Source organism: Manduca sexta, chromosome 21 (genome assembly GCF_014839805.1).
Source record: "Manduca sexta isolate Smith_Timp_Sample1 chromosome 21, JHU_Msex_v1.0, whole genome shotgun sequence".
In the NCBI taxonomy this organism is placed as follows: Eukaryota; Metazoa; Arthropoda; class Insecta; order Lepidoptera; family Sphingidae; genus Manduca; species Manduca sexta.
This window is the reverse complement of record NC_051135.1, coordinates 12,858,193-12,880,148: the sequence shown is the minus strand read 5'-3', so window position 1 is coordinate 12,880,148 and position 21,956 is coordinate 12,858,193. Positions and strand designations below refer to the sequence as shown.

General features: G+C 33.7%; 1 protein-coding gene across 2 annotated transcripts in view; it reads right to left on the bottom strand.

The window, feature by feature from the left end:
• Positions 1-18,273: 18,273 nt before the first annotated feature.
• LOC115447790 (neuropeptide CCHamide-1) overlaps positions 18,274-21,956 on the bottom strand; it is a 31,346-nt gene continuing 27,663 nt past the window's right edge. For both annotated transcript variants that reach the window (XM_030175021.2, XM_030175029.2), the window contains 4 exons: positions 20,020-20,111; positions 19,465-19,559; positions 19,022-19,130; positions 18,274-18,499 (listed from right to left, as the gene is read on the bottom strand). In XM_030175021.2, the coding sequence (XP_030030881.2) occupies positions 18,476-18,499; positions 19,022-19,130; positions 19,465-19,559; positions 20,020-20,111 (320 nt within the window). In that variant the 3' untranslated portion in view covers positions 18,274-18,475. The remainder of the gene's footprint in view (positions 18,500-19,021; positions 19,131-19,464; positions 19,560-20,019; positions 20,112-21,956) is intronic.

The following is a 21,956-nucleotide window of genomic DNA, read 5'->3' as shown; positions in this document are numbered from 1 at the left end:
ATCACCACTTTAATCATGTGGTGGTGTATTTGGGCTATAGAAGGAGTTCTTGGAGTCCATCCCCAAATCGGGTATCCTATAGCGGGGCTAGATGTCTGGTAGATGATTGACTGAAGGCATTAATTACCCCCTGCAAAACTTCACCCAACCGTATTTTTTCGAAGCTATCTATTTGAAATCCATATAATGAAAATTCCACTAAAATTTTTGATTTCATGCATCTTCCCGTAAAGTATACATAACTTTATTTTGCAATGAACACTCTATGTAAGACAATTTAATAAGGAATATTTTTGTTGAGAATTTTCCAAAATACCTAAAATTTATTTTTTAATAAATTTCCGCTTTATTATTTCCGCCCGTAATTCATGAGTCGTAAATATATGTAAAGAATGCTCAAGACCGTTTGCCCGGAGGAGGCTCATGGGATCATTCATGACAAAGTATGTTACATCACCTCTAATTGCAACAGGATATGGGTAGGTAGAATAAGAAAATATATCAACCAATTATTAAAATCGATTTTTATAAGTCGCTACTATGAAATATACCTACTAAATTACATAACCGACAAAAAATCATGACTAGCCCATACGAAATTTCTTAAATTCGGACGATATTATCGAAATCTGAAATATCAAAGGTTTTGTTACAATCAAAGGTCTGTGTTCACGTGCGATAAAGGTCCAGATATTAGAATACGGACCCTTAGAGAGGACACCTGGGGCTCAGGTTACGTTATGTTTGATATTTATATTCAATGTTCAAATTGGTTATATTGGTCGAATGAAATTGTGAAGCTCTTTTTGAGTCCAATATGGCCGTGGGTTAATGACTTATTATTGTTATATTACAGTGAGTTTTGAAAGTTTTTGGGCTAGTCTTTTTCTAAGTATCTAATATTAATGACAGATTGTGTTTGTTGAATTGTTTTATATTGAAATAAAACTTTTTTTGGATTTCATCGCGGTTTTTTATATTATAATTTTCTCTCGAAATTTCGAAGACTTTGCAGCCTTCATGGCTGCGGAGGTGACCGAGATATTGGTCGTCCGAAATGTCAGTTATAAAGTTATTATATCTAACTACAATACTTTTTTTTTTTTTTTTTACACCGTTCATTCCAAGTTAAGTTTGTGAAAATATTTACTTTTAGTTTTAAATTTAGAATTTATACATTTGTTTTGAATCTCAACTCTTTAAATACTTAGTAGTCCTTGTATGTGTCTTTTGTTTTAATTGCCATTAGAGTGTATGTGTATCGTTTTGCAAATTATCTTTTTTTTTATCACAAATAGTGCATGTTGTGACTGCCTTAAGAAGGTGTTACACTTATATTTTATAATATTGTTTTTTTTTTATTTAGTGTAAGCAACATTGTAATAACTACTGGCTGTCCTAAATAAATAAATAAATAAATAAATTATACAATTATAATTAAAGGAGAAAATTGTTATAAGTAAAAAAATGCGAACGATCCTAAATTAGTTTTATTTCGATGTCTTACATTCGCGTAAACATAAGAAATCATTATGGATTGTTGTAGTTTTATAAAGTTACGGAAAATTGCGTAGACAAAGAAAATTATGATTAAATTAGTTTTATGATTTATTCACGATTTTAGTTTTTATTTTACTCCCCACGTTTCAATGAATTTACAGTCCTCATGGTCATGAGGCAGAGTAAAATCCAAAAACGAAAATTACATCATATTATAATGTTAATGAATACTAAATATACTGCATTTTATTCCTTAAAATTTAACGGTTCTTGTAAGACTTTTAATCTGAGATTTGTTAATTTTATAACTTCAAAGACATTACGCGTAAAATTTGTATAGTTATTTTCCATATTCAATTATTGATATTATTTCAGTTCCTTTATGATTTTTATAATTTCTTTTAGAAATCGAATCGACCTAACAGACTCGCTCAGTCTCATCGGTTGGTGGCATTGAAATGTCACTGAAGAACTAAGCTGATAGAAGTCTTATACGGGTGTAAAGTCGAAATAGTCTCTCGTATAAAAGTAAGCACGAAATATCAGCCTCAGTGTGACTGACAGTATAACTAGTCCTTTAATCGTAACCTTCATAATTTTACGAGCGAATTGTGTCTCACGAAACAATAAAGGAATTATTAAATGATTTGTCGTTCCAATGACTATCGTTTATTATAATTTTGTCGATATAACATATAAGGACAATTAGCAATCCTTTAGTTATGGCAGCCTAATGGTTTTAAGGTAAGAAATAGGGATTATAAATTGAGGGTTTGCAGTCGGGACTCTCAAACACTGAGATTCAACAATAGACCGTTACTTCGTTTCGGTGTTGTAAGAGAGTATTATTAATGCCATTAATGTAAGCACACATGTCAACATCAAGGAAAGCTGCATTAGCTTTTTCTAAAATTCAAAAGAGGCTATTAGAGGCCATCCAGTCAGCCACTTGATACAACTCCGATGCCACCGCGCGATGAAGCTCGGCGAGGCTGAAGAAACAAATTTGTGTTTATCCCGCAAAGAAATTAATAAAATAAAAATATAGGGAACAATTGGAAATATTAATTGTCCACTTCCCTCCATAGAAAACGAGATACAAAATAATGGACTAAAAATAGGCTAGCATGATTTTAAAATACGTAGCTTTAAAAGTGAGACTTCGGTCTTACTAAGCGATATCGTCTGTGTCCACTTTTCCCAATCATTGCTATTTTATGCAACAGTTAGGCGTTCATTTTGTAGTAGTTGTTTAGTAAACTAAACATAGTAACGACTGCAACAAAATAACAATTTATCCACAACTAGACGGAGTTTGAATCAGCCCGCAATTGCTCAACTTTTAATGAACACAGTAAAATTTTCCACGAAACTAGAGGGACTGGAGATAAATTGTCCCTGACTAGATAGTGGTAATATGGCGAGATACTTATTAGTGGGTATAGCCGCGATGGGGAAGTCGAGATAGTAGTCTTCTGTGTGATCATCTGTCCCAGAACGAAACTTTTCGAAAAGAAAACCCGCTATAGTAGACCATGAAAGTGTGTAGCGTTTCGTGACCAACTTCGGATTTAAACAGGCCGGCATAATTGTCTCGACTGATGAGGGATAATCATATTTTGTTAGTTGATTTATCTGGACGCCACTCCACTTACCATCAGGTCATATAACCGTGCCCGCATCCAGGAGACCAAAATCAAAGAGAAATTATCATCCACTGTGTTATGAGATCTTAAATACTTGGTAATCGTATTAGCCATGTTAATCGTGACATAGAATCTATGGTGCGCATGATTGTCCAAAATCCAGTGGTAAATAGTTTTGTGTCAAATTCGAACTCGCTAAATAGATGTAATTAAATATGGCACAAAAAACTACAATGCATCGATAAATAAGCACTACATACTAGATTTGGCGTTCTGAACATTCACTGTGTTCACTGAATTATACTGCAATCCGTACACCTGATTTTAGTATGGTTGGAACCATCGCTCCATTGCGATTTATTACGAACATGTAAGTGACAAATTCCGAACCCGAATACTAATAATAATAAACGTGCTTTTTAAAATATAATACCGTATTTTTTTTTATAATTATATATTCCAATATAAAACTTGAATACGAATATAAAAATAATTCGAAATCCGAGATATAACTTTCAAACAGAAATACTGAAATTGTTGATCCGTGGTTATTAATTAATCTTTAGAAATTCTTAATTCTTAAGACATTAGAAGGTCGTACCGCATTGAAATAAGAAAACACAATAACCTCGCAATAATCCATTACTTTATCCCACACAATACACTTTCAAATCTTAACCATACATTGAGACTTGTTAGATCCACTTAATTATTCGCGCTTTAGAAATAGTATTAATGTGGCGAAGATATTATGGTTTACGATTTTTAAAAATAATTGTTAGACTCATCAATGCTGCAATGTTTATTTTAATTTAGGAATTTACATATGTAATTTGTTTTGCACTTTTTCTGAATATCATTACCAAGACTGCAAAAAATACGCTACTTTTATCGTCGAAGGGGCAGAGGCGCAAATATTGCATCCACATATCACCGTGATGTGATAGCAGCGAAACTTCGCCACTGATTCCTATAATAGTAACATTAGAACGATATCTTTAATTAGGAGCGAGTCGATTGACCCATTAATTGGATAAAATCTAATTGCAACCGTAATTTGGTGCAATCATTTGGAAATGATAGTATAATTATAGTTGATGATTTGATTTACTGTTCAGACGATGCAATTCGCAATAGATAATGTAGTTTGATTCTCTTGAACCTTTATTTAGTTAAGTACGTGAGTATGTATAGAATAAAGGACTTTGCTAACTAGATATACCTAATAAAATATTAATTATATTAGTCTAGGTGCTGTGCTGATGATGAGAACATCAATTTGCCATGAATCAGACCAGGAAGACAAAGTAAAATGGCGTCATCAAGTAATTGGCATAAATTCTAACACCGAGCAACCCACTCGTGTTTTTCTCAATCCAAAACTCTTTGAGTAGCCCGAAGTAGGAATCGAATTTCATACCTTACGTTTATAACGCAAGTTTGCTGGTGGTAGGATATATTTTTCGCTCGGATAGCGCCCACCGTACACGTAAATGTTCAGGATAAACAACCATATCACGAAGAACTAATTGGCCGCGGATTTTTTATTATTCTTTGCAAGGTAAAGTAACTGCACTGCACCTGATGGTAAGCGCGATGCCGTCCAGATAAAGTGTCGAATGGCAATCATGCCGGCCTACTTAGACCCTTCTTCACGGCGGAAAAATTATAGCAAGGAGGAAATACGCGTCCAGAGAACCTATTCCAAAGCTTGTTGGTGCGGCAATGAAGAGTTGGCAAACCTATGGGTTCAGGCCGTAATGGTTTTAATTTGTGGTTCTGTTGAGAAAAAAAGAAATTGTACCTAATCTGTTAGGTCCTTCCTTACGCAGGCCCTACTTTATTACCACATATTAGCGGAAAAATAAGGCTGTAAAATAGAAGTATAATATAAGAACATTATTTTTGATTATTTTTTTGTAAACTCTGATTTCTCGGGGGCATAAACTTAGGAATAAATGCTATGTTGTAGATTGTTCGAGTGATTTAGAAGTTATTGCGGTGAGGTCTTAGTTACTTTTTATGACGATTAGATATTGCTCACAGCATGCCTTTGTGTGACTTTCATGCCCGCATAGTTCACACCACCACCTAACTACAGCTCCTGTAAGCCAAGATCAGTGGCACGCATTTTATGAAACCAAGCGGAGAAACTCAGCGAGTCTCAGAGAACACATAACGAATTCTCAACTCAAAATATCTGTCTTAAGTAGAACAATGTTTTCACGCGTTGTTATAATTAAAACACTTTACTCGCGCTATTTCATTGTTTTTCTTTTATGCGTCTACAACTGAACGCGGGACTCATTTTATATATCTAATTGTTAAATTTCTTACAATTAAATCATTACAAAATAGTTTCGGGAAAAAAACGTAAAGATATGGGTGATGAAAGTTTTCTTGACATACATGTAAACATATTTTTATTACATTCGTCCGAATTTTATCGCTTTCTTTTAATTTATAATTGATATAAATTTCGATGTATTTTAATGCCATTTTCGCCGAACGATTATGTCTTTTTTAAATTTTATGTAAAACAATTTTGTTAAATTAAAATATTGTATAAAATCAAATCATGGACACTGTAATATTTTGACAGCGTAAAGCGATAACTTGCTAGGCAATAAGTGTGTGTTAACCCTTATAATTCAGTCGTGTCCAACACCCTAATTACTCTAACAAGTATGTTGGAACACTTTAACTGTGTAAATATGTAATATGTAATACAATTTATTTCTATGGGTAACGTGTACTTCAAATTGTTTGTTTGCCCTCTGTGTTCCCGTAATTATAGGACCTTAATACAGGCGAATATGTTATGAGATTTTATTGTAAATTTCAAAGAGAATTTCTTTATTACATAAGGCTACTTACTGTATAACTAAAATATTCACAAACAAAATTTGAGGCCTTAATACGACGTCCTTTAGTATATCAAGGTTTTTACACTACGGTATTCATGCCATAAACGAAGCCATTCATATTTCTGTGAGATAAGAATGGAAAACGATAATAATAATAATATCAGCCCTGTATTATATACTTGCCCACTGCTGAGCAAGGGCCTTCTCTGCTACTGAGAGGGATTAGGCTTTAGTCCACCACGCTGGCCTTGTGCGGATTGGTAGACTTCACACACCTTCAAAATTCCTATAGATCACTTCTCAGATGTGCAGGTTTCCTCACAACGTTTTCCTTCACCGTTAAAGCGAACGATAAATTCACAAAGAATACACACATGATTTTAGAAAAGTCAGAGGTGTGTGCCCTTGGGATTTGAATCTGCGAACATTCGTCTTGGCAGTCCGTTCCATACCCAACTAGGCTATCGCCGCTAAAAAACGCTGGAAAACGATGTTATACTTTAATTAATTCGTTTACTAAATAAATGTTGTTGATGGCAGGAAATATTTTACATTTTAGCCACCACCATACACAAGGTGTTAAAACCCGCCATAGTGGTCCACGTAAGTGTATCGCGTTCCGGGATTAGCCTATGTACTACAGGCCGGCATAATTGTGTCTATTGTCGAGGGTTAATCATCTCTCGTTAATCGACATTCTATTGAACCCCCATTCCACTTACCATCAGGTGCAATGGGGTAACTTTTCCGTGCCTCTAAAAAAATAATAATAGCGCATTTTGATGCTATATCTTGCAGTCGATTAGCAATGTATCTAGACGTATAGACTTGTCATTCCTATAGGTTCAAAAGAAAGGAGAATGTCGAATATGTAAGAATCGATTTAACATAAATATTCCTTATTTGTCATAAACAATTTTGCTACTAAAACTCCTATTACCTCTATTTTCAGACGGCGCAGCGTAAGGGGGTGGGATGAGACGCCCGCTCTCATTTTCCGGTGTTTACTGTGACCCGTTACACGCTTGATAAGGAAATGAGCTGCTCTTAACTATCGGATAACGAACAGTATTTAACGAGCTATTTAGATGTAATGTTAGTTTTTAGAGTTCTGTAGGCGCCTTGGGTAAGTTGGGGAAGGTGTCATGATGTGTTTGACTACTTTTTCAAATGCCCTTATTCAACTAGTTTCTCGGTAGCGGTTGTATTGTGTGCGCGTATGACCGCTTCTCTGAGGTATCTGGTCTGGTGATCAGGTCTGGGTAGAAGTTAAATATATTTAATTACTATGATATATTTTCTGTAGCTTTCTCAATATCAGTTCGGAGTGGAATTTGTGCCTGATAATATGATAGGCTCGTCCCCTATTGAATCATGGGACGACAAACTTGGCAAAAAGTGGTTTCTCTGTCCCATGGTTGTATTTTCTGCGCCGCACTTCGGGGATTAAGGCGTGATATTTTATTGAGTTTTTTCTTGTTGTTTATAGAACCTATATTAATCATATAGCAGAAGATACTTAAATTAGATTTAGGGTCCGTGGTCTTAAAATTATATTTTTATATTAATCGTACATACGATACATAACAAAAATTAAATTAGTTATATTTAATTATGACACTAGAGAACCTTCTTATTAAGTGGCATTTACACTTGACGTTATAAACAGGTTTCAAACAGTAATAACTAGTGCGAGGCTTAGATGAGCTTTGTATGTCGGATTGAAATTAATAGTAACAATATTATGGAGCTATATTTGTTTAATGTATTAATGGAATTTTTACAACACATACAGAGAGTTGCAAAAGTTAATTATAATTGAATATTATTGCACCGTTGTATTATTAAAAATTAATGATTAGAAAATATACCTTTTAATATGTTACATTATTGTGTAATTCCAATCTGATTCGTAAAAGTTAGACAGGGGTCAGTTTTACTCCAATTTGTAAAGATAAAATTATTGCAACAAAAACAAAACAAACACACAATACACATGCATTAATCCCCGAAGAGGTATGCAGTGGCGCAACTAGGGCACCCACATTCGTCAAGTGTGTTTGGTCCCACTATGTGATAGGTGGCAAGCCTAACGCCAAATCGGGAAAAAAATCCAAACTCTACGCTAATAATAAGCAGAAAAAAACCCAAATATCACTCTCCGACCTCGGATTCAAGCCTAGGACTAACGCAACAACTTGTCTATATTCTACCTAATAAGTGTTCAAGCTTATCGCTATATCGTATTTAAATATAATATTAATGTATACGTAACTTAACTCTACATTTAAGCCTAAGGCGTAGTTCCAAACTACCCGAAACTACCCACTTTCTTTGCCTTTGTTATCTGACACCGGGTTACCTTTCGATAGGTACCTAAATAGATTGAAGTGGGGTGGAAATGTGGTGAAAGATCCGTTTACTAAAAATCAACGCTGAACTCTATAATATCACGCTTTCCTCTTTTCAGAGGTAGGCAGAGGTTTTATTTAATAATCTATTGGTTATCGGTTTAGATATTAATTGAAGTGATTGTAATTTTTTTATTCATAAAGTAACTGCACGCACTTTATAGTATATGGAGTGGTATTATAGGGTATTGATAGCAATCGGTCGTAGCCCGATATACACAGGCTGGTCCCAGAACACGACACTGACGTGGGTCATCTGCCAGTGGCGGAGGTTGGAATACTCTGAAAGAGAAACCGACACAACATATGGGTACTAATAATATGCATAAATGATGTGTGAAAATCGTTCTAATGATAATTATATTTTATATAAATTACGAACGGGAAACCTGTAGGAATAGGGCATGTGACTATGTATGTTTTTATGCATTTCTTAATATGTAAAAGCAATTAGTACAAAAAAGAAATCATTTTGTGAAAACAGCATTAAAATTCAATAAGAAATGACGCAGTAGTTCAAATTCAAAATATTCCTACGTGTAAGAGGGCGTGGAGTGGGGATGTCACTTTATCTCTTTCTTTCGCACGCATCGTAATGACCGCTGACGTCACAGGCAAGTAATTCGTCTCTTTTCTGTTTATTGATACTTGCCCCTACTATCAATTATTAATGGCTTATAAATTGTGGATTTTTGATTTTAATGATTTCTTATGTTTTAGAATTTATACGACGTATATCTATAAAACTGAATCGCTATTTCCCTTGGTCACGCCATCACGCGTGAACGGCTGGACCGATTTTACTATTTTTTTTGTTGTGTTTGTTATTGTCAAAAGAAGGTTCTTATGAAAGAAAAAATTCAAAAAATTGCGCGGAATATTAGAAAATTTAAGAAAACTTAACGAAAATATTAATTTTATATAACTGTCAATTGTTTGTAAATAACTGTCAGCGATTGACAGAATGTGCGCTGCAAATTCATAGTTAAGACAGGACAACGTCTGTCGGGTCAGCTAGTATTTTATAAAAGTTATAAAAAATAAGTTAAACAGCCTATTGGGTTATATGGACCTTTCGCCCCTGCGATCTGAACTGCACCTCGCCTACCCGTTCGCGTGTAACGGAATGATATATTTTTGTTTGTTTTAAGTATGTGTTTCAAGCCAGTAGTGACCACTTACCATCAAGCAAGACATTCATCATTCATATGCATAAAACCGTTTATTCGAAGCCTATTAGCAGCTGTATTCGCGGAACCGTTTAGATCCGCAGGTAATCTGAGCGCAATGAAAAATTCAATTTACACGAGTGTTTAGTACATACACGTTATTATTGCTGGAAGGGGTAACAAAGTGTTGGGAAGATTTGGAATATTGAATTGAATGCTTCGGTGGCGTATATAGCCGGCGTAGTAGGACTACTGTTCGGAGGTTCCGGGTTCAAATCCTTGGTTGGTTTTCTACTTAATGTAACGCCGAAGTTTGGGATTAGTGCCCGATATAGCAACAGATTTGCCCCTGTTACATTATAAAATGGAATAAATACAGCGACAAGTTGGTTCACTAGTTGCGTCTCTGCCTACCTCTGTGGGGATAAAAGATGTGTGTGGCGCTATTAGCAAAAACGAACTAATAGAGTCTGAAAGTATTTTTTCATTTCCGAGTCGAACATATAGAGAGAGAGAGCGAGAGCAAAATATTATTTTTCTGTCATAAGATCTTGATTGTTCGAATTACAAGTTGCTTAGTACTTAATGTCATCAGCGTATGTTAACGTCAAAAGGTTACTGGTTACATTTCCTATCCAGATTATTAACATTATGCCATCTGAAAACTATTCAAATCCAATACAAACCTTACCACCTCCATACATCTGATATCCGAGCCAATAGAATCAGTTTAACGAGTGGCGACACATTCTGCAATTTAAATGTCGCGAGCACAGATGCGCTCGAGCTCAAGCGATCGTGTGGCATCAACTATGAGTGTATAACGGTGCAGCCACACCGTCGTATGATTTAAATCCGAAATATAGTTGTGGAACACGTTATAGCATTTTCTGTGGAATATCTCCTGTCAGACGGTGAGGAACACATTATAGCATTTTCTGTGGAATATCTCCAGTCAGTCGGATTTGTGCCTGACTAGCCGACTAGAGATTAGATGGGTTTTTCGTACTTTCCGGCATTTTTATAACAATCTTCTTTGGTCTTATGGCAACGTTCTTAGGTTGTAAGATTCTTGATTCAATTCCTATGTGACGACGCTTGTGTTACTTCTTACGTATTCTATATAATTTAGTTCAAATTCATTAAAAAAAAAATTAGCTAATGATGTCTAGATTTAATACGACAAACATATTAATTTTATTAGTAGTAATTCTAGGCACATATTTATATGATAGTAATGAAAATATATTAAACATATTTCAAATTTACTAAATAAAATTGGTCATATAGTGTTGTCAAAATTACTAAGTCTGTTTCTTAACAAATTTTTTAGTCATTTAAATAATCTGTGGTCAATAATATTAATGACAAAGTTACTTTAACGAGTAATATTTATTTTTATATTTAACATACTTGTGAGACTGTCTATTGAACCCTAAACTAAAATTAAAAAATAACCTAGTCAGACAATAATTTGTTATTTATAAATCGATAAAAATACCTTAAAATGGGTTGTTTTTTAATGTTTGTTGTTATGATAGTGTAGTTTTTTTATGTGCGTGTCTATTTCGTTTGAGAATAGTTAGAGCTAAGACTATCATGTGGAGACACCCCTATACACGGCGGTGGAACGTCGAAATAATCAATTACTGTTACAGATGTAGTGAATTTTTAGGTGCTATTTTCATTTGCGTACTTAAGGATTTAAGAATTTCTCATCGCTAATATGTTCTTACTTTTGCCTGTGAGTAGTTGTTACTGTTAAATTAATTGTTAACATAAAAAGAGCCTTATCTATATTAATATATAAGATGAAGGTTATCTTTGAACGTGGTAATCTCAGGAACTACTGAAGCGATTTGGATTTTTTTTCACTCATAGGAAGCTACATTACTCCTGAGTGCAAAAGATACTTTTATCCAGGAGAAAAAAAAAAAAAAAACAGAAAAAATTTTCATGGCGGAGCTGCAAACATAGCTAGTTATGCAATGAATAATGTACTTCTTTTGTGAGAAAAATAATAAATAAAACAATTAATTTAATAGATGTACTAAGCTATAATTTTAACGAAGACTACGAACCACAATTGTGCTGTTGTAAAGAAATCTAGTTTTTCCTTTTAATGATTAAAGTGTTCTTAGCGGTAAATAAGATTTTATTGTTCAAATATTTTCTATGTTCGTTCGCTCAAGAGTTAAGACTTAATGAGATGAAGAGTTAAGAATTTTCTAGAATTTACTCTATTTCAATAAACGGTTCCATTAGTGATTTGACTTATCACCGCACACATATTCATGCCTTTTGTCTCTGAAGAGTTGGGCAGAGGCGCAATTTGCATTTGTATCAACTTACCGCTGTTTGTATTACGTCCAATGATGTGATAGCGGGTGAGCCGATCGCTGTATCTGGCACTAACTCCAGACTCCGGGCTGATACTGAATATAACAACCCAATATCACTGCCAAACCTTGGAATCGAACCCAAAACCTTAGCACTACAGTGATACCGTAATTCAACTCCACCGAGGCAGTTATCGCCGCCTCGGTACTTAGAATGTTTAGTGTTCGGTCTTCACTAAACAAAAAACTCATTACCTTAATTTAAAATGCTGGCTTTATGAATTAGGACCTTCACGCAAAAAAATAATTAAAAAAAACATAATGTAATTTTATGATTTTAGTAGTCTTTCATTACTGATTTAAATTAAGAACACATCTAAACCGCATTAGTGCTATAAATTTTCTATTAAAAATATAATTTTATTTTTATAAACACGATGGTGTTCAAAGGACCTGGCATAATTATGTTATATTTTTTTTAATACCTGGCACGGGAATATGACTATCACAACTGGAGCCGTGGCCAAGATATTTTTTTACAATCGTTAACGCTAACGTTATGTATGGGAATGACATGTCTTAACAATTGAAATGTATAAATTGCCCTCTTTATAAATCTAGTATTATAATTATTTGTCATGAATATGTGAATTTTGTTGTATTATTGTTAATTATTTGAATGTGTTATTAACATGTTTTGAGCATGTGGAACTATTCTGTAAGACATTGTTGCACTTATAAGTTATATTGGTTGTTTCTGTTGCGGAGAAAATACCCGAAACTATCGCCCAGCCTTCTTTGGGGGTGGAGCGGTTATGTACGGTTAACCGTTGCTTTACGGCCCTGCAAAGAGCCTACCCCATTTGATGGGGACCTTGGGAGGGGGGGGCGAGTCCCTAACCTAAAGTAAACCTATGCAATGGCCTCGCAACTAAAACTCCGCGGTGGCTCTTTTCGGCGCATTAAGGACGGCTGCGGGCTTCCTCCGACGGAAATGTCTAAGTCTTCATCCGCAGCCAGCTCTGCGATTTTTATAAGGAATCAAAGAAATATTTTGATATATTTATGCCGGCCTGTAAATGATGCGTCCGCGGCAGACACGCCTGTCAGCCCTAATGCACATGAATGAGAACAAAATAACTAATACACTTAGTTTGAACGGACGCATTATGTGCGTTGACAATGTCCGAGCACAAACGGAGAGTTATCGCACATTGTCCGTCACGTGTGAGTTATCGTGGAGGTCGATGGTCGCCCACCTTCCATTAAACGCAACATGAAAGAAATGCCAAATCACATGGCGCTGTTCCGTTATGAAGAGTATGGACTGCGGCAATTTTTGTAAATTAATATTTTAATATAAATGTGTTAGGTTGTAATGATGTTCGTTTGTTAATATCGCGAGGTGATTTACATGGAACTTAGAATGTGAAGATTAAGCGCTTATATCACTAATGATTAAATATTATATGTTTATTAAATAAGTTATTTTTAACAAATCGATTTACCGTTGCACGTATAAACTTTTGCTTGATATGACGAAGAAGCTGCAAGTTAATTGCTTCCATCAAGATATACAGGGTCATTTTCACATTGCGTTACAAAATTATACCACATACTCGTCTTCACCTTTGCTAACATTGTGCCAAAAATCAGCCATTAATAACTAATATTTTCACCAAAAATCCTGGTTTTAGTATTTTGATTTTTTTATCATTTTGTAGTTTAATACGAATATGGCGTGTGCGTGAGTGTATTTCTGACTAAAAGTATGATGTCGCTGCGACGAATTCTCTTAAAGTAGTAGTAGTGGCATTAGAGCGTGTAATATTAAATTTACATTTTATTAATATTTATTTTGTTCGTAAGTTACACTCTTTTATTTTACATCTACGACTCAAGTAACTTATTATACAGTGTTATTTCCAAGATACGTATGTGGTTTCATTTAGTAACGCGTTGTTAAAATGACCCTATACACTAAGGTAAAAGATCTGAAGACTTAAGTAAATATTTACTATGTGTAAAGTTTATCTGGGTAGGTAATTTGTCCTGGTTTATTTCTACCGCCATGCCGTAGTAAGTCAAGTTTGAAAGACCTTGTATATAATAAAACGTCATATTAGGCTTACATTCAAATACCCGGTAAATCAGGATGGTGCTTGAAGATCAACTTCATAAGTGCATGGATTACACGCTGCTTATGAGTAGCAGCTTAGAGACACGCGCTGTTAGAACGTGATCAGACAGTAGTTTTAAAGATTATGTATAATTCACAGATTCTGTACTAACTACTAAACCACGAAATTAAATTTTCAATGTGGCAGCCATCTAAATGTATTTTTATAATTTCTCGTATGTAATTTTACGAATTTTTAGAACAAATCAAATACGGTCACATCGGATTGAAGTTTCTTTATGGAATGCATTGTGTTGTGCTCGTTTAGCGGAGCAAATTAGTCTAGCCTATCTACTTATAATAATAAAAACATGCAGAACTAAGGATGGCAAAACTCATACCAAATTACCGTCATCCTGAAATATAAAATTTCACATAATGCATGTAACACTTTTGTAAACATTATTGAAATTCATACAATATAGTACTTTCAAGCAGTTACCTCGCGGTATAAATAGTAAATTTAACTTGATATTTAATCGGATTCCCCTATACTTACAGATTTGTTCCGTTTATAGTCGTAAGTTTCTGTTTCTCGTGGTCACCTCCGTGTCCATTTGGCGGGTGACAGCTGCGCCTCATTGTCCCTGTAACAAGATGTATCATTGTATGATAAAATTCATCACGTTCACAACTATTTATAATCAAAAGTTTCAATCTATTCTTTTCGAACTATTTTTGTCCATGAAAATGCGTCCATAATTATAAATCGTCCATAATAAAATAGAGTTCCTTTTTCACATATAATTTTCTTTATAATGTTGGTAGTGGTAATAATAATGAATGAAAATGACAAGATATTTACACAAAACTTACCGTTGTAGTATTCTGTCGCATCTGCGGTCACAATTTAAGGACACAAAAGCCGAAAGATTGTACATCATTGTGCGCCTTCCGCAGGAAATATGTTTTCGCTTTATGCTGCAGGATTTAGATCGGAATGTACTGGGCTATTATGCCATAAAAGTACCAACATTTGAACCAATATTTGAATGATTTATCCATTCAAAACTGACACTGTTAAACTTCATGTCGTACGATAATTAAAAAATGAATAATCACATAACAAAGTTCGGGGTTGGAGCTCATCAAATATTTTAATCCCATCAAATACTTTCTGATCCCTTTAACTCATTAATTAACTTTTTGGTTCCTTAATAAAGCTAAAACAGTTGGTTGAATGCTCGTTAATATTCTATTTGTTTATTAAAAATTTACCTGAATACAGACTAAATAAAATATCTGGGCAGACAGCCTACATTTATGTTAATTAGGTCACAAATCTTTATTACATTTCATGCCTCTGGTAATATTTGGGTTATCTTTTTTATTCGTAATAACATTTAAAAATAAAAAAAAGTAATTTATTTATTGAGATATAAATATCTCTATATTAATACGTAAAGCAAATACTTTGTTCCTCTTTTGAAGCACATTGCGCACACGGGGAAATGTGAGATTTGGCATGATTAGAATTCATATAGAGAAAGAGTGCGGAAGAACCTCAATAACGTTCAAACTTAAACGTTTAATAAATTGCGATCTAATTTGGACCACTAGGCGACCACTACTTCATGTAACCGCCACATGCCACATAATAAAAAAAAAACGATTATTGACAGTCATAAAATAAAACATGTCTGTTATATTTTGCGTCATCAATCAAACATGTTTGCAAACACTTAATTATAGATGGCGTTGTTTCTATAAACCTCAACCTTTTGCAGAAGTGACTTTACAGAGATTATGAAGAGGAAAGTTTTTATGTTTGAATATATATCAGGAACTACGGGTCTGATTCTGAAAATAATTTCCCTATAAAGAATCTTCATCATGCCAAAAGTCTATTAGGCTAATTTTGTTCTCTAGGCTAACATGGGCGAAATCACGGGCAAAAACTAGTAATGATAACACATAAACTTCATAATTTATCAGACAAACAAAGATTTCACATTCCCAAAAATTACGAAAACTGTTCCATTGTATCTCTTATTGCAAAACATAAAGGGCGATTAATGTTATAGCTTAAGATGAACCTTTTAGAGAAAACTTGTGTTATTGCCTTGTAAATCTGCGTGCGTAGCGTAATGATGATGCGCTGTGTGATCGTAATGACTTACTTTGTGTTTGCTTTAAGTAGGAATTATTCCTTGAATCACTTTATTCATACTTTATAGGCCCTTTGAAGAAAGGTATTCATGCTTTGTTCAGTAAAATGCTATCGATTTAAAGTCTGTATAGCTTAGTTGAGGTAATGAAGTATATACTTTTACAAAAAATTGTTTTATGCTGTATATATGAAACTTGGAATGTTGCTTATATATTTGTAATGCGATTTTTGAGTAATTTCATCAATCAAGGCGTACTATGATGATAGCTGTGAAATATAAAAAAAAATAAAAAATAAAATATAACAAAATATTTAATATATGTAATAGGTGAGATAATATTTAAAACCTAATTTAGATTTTGGAGGTAAAGCTTTCGTATTATAGCTAATTAAATTGTTTCAAAATGTTCTAGAATACCTATTTAATAATCTAATCTAATATCTATTTAAAATTGTCTCTAAATTAAGAATGTATTATATGAAATATTCCTTAAATTAGGGTTTCCTCCATTCATGATTGAATTATTTTTTTAAAGTCTAGAGAAATTAGCAAACTAAATAGTACAAAACAATGGAGACAACGAGCCTCATATATTAATATTGTTACTAACAATATAATATCAATAGAAAAAACAGTAACTTAGTAACAAGAATAATCTCTATAGTAGAGGAACTCACGGAACTCGGAACTCCTCACAGAACTCCGTGTCCAACAGTGGGACAGCGCATACTGGGCTGTAATTATTATAACAAAGAAAACTGTTTGAAGACTGATGATTTCTTACGTTTACGCGAATGTAATACAATAAAATAAAAAAAAAAATGATTTTCTCGCGGTTTCTTCATATTTGTAAAAGCTAAAAAAAAATGAAATTTTGTATAATTGTAAAATGTAGGTAGATATTGTACTTTTGAATTTTTGGACGACCAACTCCTCCATCTGCTACCTGACCATGAAGGCTGCAAAGTCTTCAAAAAGTCTGGAGAAAATTATAATATAAAAAACCGTTTAGATAGTTTTATTTCAAGACTGTACTAATTCCATTTTGATATTCTTAAATATATCAAAACAAAAAGTTATGTTATTTTTATGACAATGTTTTGAATAAATTTCCTTTTTTATTGCTAGTTAAATTATAATAGACCCTTAGTGAATTGTTTTTCTTGTACTAAATAATAATTAAATGGACATAAGCATTAGATACTATCCGCTCGGTTCTAAATATAAGTAATTAAGTAAATTTACGATGTTTTATGTAAGATGTACCTAAGAGATACTAAATGTAAAAATGTAAGGAAAAATTTAAAAACTTATAGCATATTTCCTATTAGCACGACTGAATATTTCTGGTGGTAGGATATATCCGCCCGGATAGCGACCACCGTACACAAGGTGTTAAAACCGCCATAGTGGTCAGCGTAAGTGCGTCACGTTCCGGGATTAGCCTGTGTATATCCCGTTCCAACAGGCCGGTATAATTGTGTCGACTGTCGAGGGGTAATCATCTCTCGTCAGTCGACATTCTATTGGACCCCACTCCACTTACCATCAGGTGCAGGTGGCTAATTTAGCCGTTCAGGTTTAAAAAAGAATATATAACAGTATAATATAATAATGCACAACAAGAATTCATTAAGGTTATAGCTTAAGGTCCATTTTTCATACATTTTGTTTCACCTTTAATCTGGGTAACTAAACAAGTATTGACAAGTAAAGAATTTAAATTCACGTCTAGTCACGGCCTTTAAAATTTCGTCGTATTAAATTTTAAAGGCCGAAATATCCATGCATATTAATTATTTTTACGTTTTTCTTTCAACTGCGAGAACTTATCACTAACTAGACGTGAATTTAAATTCTTTACTTGTCAATACTTGTTTAGTTACCCAGATTAAAGGTGAAACAAAATGTATGAAAAATGGACCTTAAGGTAAATAACCTTAAATGTTTCTATGAGAAAGGACGAATACGTACTTAAATAAGCGAACCTTCAAAGTAAAAGTTTACGAAACGAAAATTCATTTCTCTTCGCTTCAAATAAAACCACAATCCCCTGTTTAAATAATATATTTTAGGAATGGCACATTTTAAACCTTATTCTATATACAAACTATGGCCAATCGCAACCCAGCCTTGCTATTGGCTATATAAACATCTTACAGAGTATTAATTACAATATATTGTGTTAAATTAAATGTTTTATAAATCAATTTTGATAGAATAACATCAGTCATGGGTTATCATATTTACTATTCACTTGTCTTCGGGAGCTTCTCTCTGTAAAATAGATAATTGTAGGTTATTTATCGATTATAATTATAATATTTTAAGACGTATAAGTGATTTATTTATCGCCAAATAAATTAGAAAACAAGATATAGTTTATAGGGACTCACTATTACAAGGTTCTAAGTTAATTTTTACTTATGTTGCAAAAAAGAGATTAAAAAAATTATATTGGTACAAATTAGAAGAGCTAATAATTCATGGGTACCTCTTTATTTATCTCTTAGGATTATGGGAAATTTGCACGGAAAAATACTTATAATTATGTGATATATAAAATCCAATTTTTACATCAAATATAACATAGAACCTTGTAATAGTGAACCAGCGAAATAATAATCAAATAAGATTGTAAGTAATTTAATTTCAAGTTGTATAGATTTTCACTTAAAATGTAACAATATTTAAAAGACTACTTTTAAAATGACTAACCGCCTATATTACTATTAATCAAAGTTTTTTTTAAGTTAAAATAAGTATTTTTAATTATCAAAATGCTAAAATGTATCATACCATCATCTGCCAAATCTTCATTTTGGAGAGTACTTCATCATCGATCATTGGTTTCGCATCGAGGCTCTTGCTGAAAGGCAGCTCCATTGGACGTTCACCGCTAACAGCACTGGAAAATACCATACCATATATACCATAATTAAAATGTTACTGGAAGGTGTCATGAGGTTTTAATAACTTTGTTAATTATAGATAATATAAGAAAAGTAAGAATGATACCTATTTATTAGAAATTAGATAAGATTTACATTATATGTTTTAGGCTAGGAATAGTAGACGAAATCTTCGCTAAATGCATATTTGACAGCAAAGAGTTTGTTATTGGCCGCGCGGGATCGCTTTTTCTACATTGTAGTGCAATTTGTGAGGGCATTACTGAGACAATTCTTTATGTGTATTTCAGACAGTAGTGACATCTGTTGAGTAAGATGAATAAAACTCACAGCAATCTGTCTGTGGCGGGAGTGTCGTCTGCTACGTCCACCTGGAAGATGGCGTTGAGATCGTCGTATTTTGACTCTTCGGGCTGGACGCGGTTCTGGAAGTTTGAGAGCACAAAATATAGATGGTGCTATTATATGATATATGTAAAATAAAGTTGAAGCTTTTTGAATAAATATTGTTTGGTTGGTTTTATGATACGAAAAATTCAGAGAAGTAATTATTTACTTACAGTTTTACAATACTTATGTATTCAATACAGGATACAGTCTATCCTGAACAGAAACATTTTAAAATTTTATTGTTATAAATTTTAGATACATTTTTTTTATCTTTTTCAGCTTTTAGCAACAGCAGCTATACGTCTTATATCTATTCACTAATTTAATCGTCAAATTGACTTAAATGTCTGTCCACCATGTCATGGGCGGCTCATCATGTTTTTTATGATTTTCAAATCAAGCTATTCCCATTCAACTGCCATTATACTTCACAAACCCTTGTTAATTGGTCGTACTTATTTTGCACGCTTAAAGTGTTAAATATAATTTGCTTACCATTTCAGCGTTAGCGGCCATGCGACGGAGTATCCTGGTGAGGTACCAGTCGGGAGCGGCTGCTGGGGGCTTGCCTGAACGTTTGCCGTGAGCTGGAACCCAATGCAACAATAATGAGTACAATAGTACTGCGGTTTTTTTTCCAGATATTAATTTTATACCGCTGTGAAATTATTAAATAATATTTTTAATTGTTAACAATAAAAAATATTAACTCATAAGTTGCTGAAATTAATGATAATTTAATATGTTAAGTTAGTACAAATATAAGGGCCGTATTAGAAATCAATGTCATCTTTGAATAGGATCTCAAGTAGACATTTAATGTATTAAACTATTTAATAAACAAAGCTTAAGTTGTCATTTGAGATCTTGTTAACAGCTAAGTCGGCGTTATTCAAAAACTAAAACTAGCTGTCAAAATGCTGTGATTTAAGATACCATTTGGGATGTTTTTGATATGTGTTTATGTTATAGCGACGACCTTACGATGCTGACTTGAATTTGCCAGCGTCTCGGTTCATATTGCATTTTAGAGCGAAACTCAGTTGCACCAATTAATACGGCCCTAAGATTCTTACTAAACACTCAAATGTTAATTGAATATGTCCGTGTAGCTATACTTTAAAAGGCAATTTCAAATATCGAAAAGAAATTCTACCTAATCTTAACAATTGAGTTCTGTTGGCATTACTATAGAAAACAACACGAGTATTAAATCCTAGATTAGCATCCCAAAATCAGCCTAATGACATGTAACATACATTTTATTTCATTAAAAACTCAAAATTCGCGACGCTAATCGCGTTTTCCGCCAAACTGCCATTTTTAACAGCAGTCACGTACAAATTAGTGCCATTAGGGCTGACTGACATTAGCGGATTAATGTCACAGGTGATGAAATTGTTTCATCAGGTTAATTTCGGTGACGGGATGAGCTTTTAATCTTTATGGGGCTGATGCTTATGAGCTTACTTTTGAGCTTTGAAAGACGTGTATTATATATATAAATGTTAACAATAGCTCGGTAATTTAAAGAAGAGATAGGTGACGTGGCGTCATTTGAATTACATCAATACTACATTTTACGCATAACATCTACAATATTACTTATATTTATCATGTCAGACGTATGAAAAATCATACGAGCATTGTCGCCAAACGTTGCAAGCAACAGGAGTTGAGCAAGAATATTAGATGCTCACAAGCACTGAGAGAAACTAAATCGACTGTAGTTACGTCCAGAAGTAGATATTACATAATAACGAATTAAAGGAAAGAAGAATAAAAAGACGAGCGTCTCTGGGAAACTTGAACATAAAGAAGACGGATTTGTAGAATGTATTTCTTAGTTCAAAGATATCTACATATTATATAGATAGTGTCGACTTTTCCTCTTTGCAAGGGCGGTCAGGGGTGCATCACACAATTCACCAGTTACGATCCCTTGCAATGAGGGACGAGCTTATTGACATTAACCGGCCATAGTTCCAAATTCCTGGATGTTTGCTGGGGTTTTCTTCAGGAAATGTAAGAGTAGCATGGTTGACCCATGGTTGAGCCCGTGTTAAATTTAAAAAAAATACTAGTTATAATAAGCTAGCACCATATCCAACCTAGAATAGACCCTGAGACATTACAGCAATACCTGATTCGGGGATCGATACCAGAAGTCGTACAGGATACGTTAACAGTTACCACTTTATCCAAACTAGAAGTGACCCTCAGCATAGTAGTGCTAGATCCAGGGATCGAATCTAAGGCCAGAAGTCGTACAGAATACTTCATTGAGTATCCTACTACAGTGGCAAAGTTGTATTCAACTACGCCACCGGATCTGAATGATATCTCGCATTGATAAAATATTGCGCAGAGGAGCACGTGGAAGAATAGTTTATTGCACAATAAACCATAAGCCGCGGGATTAAAATGGAACT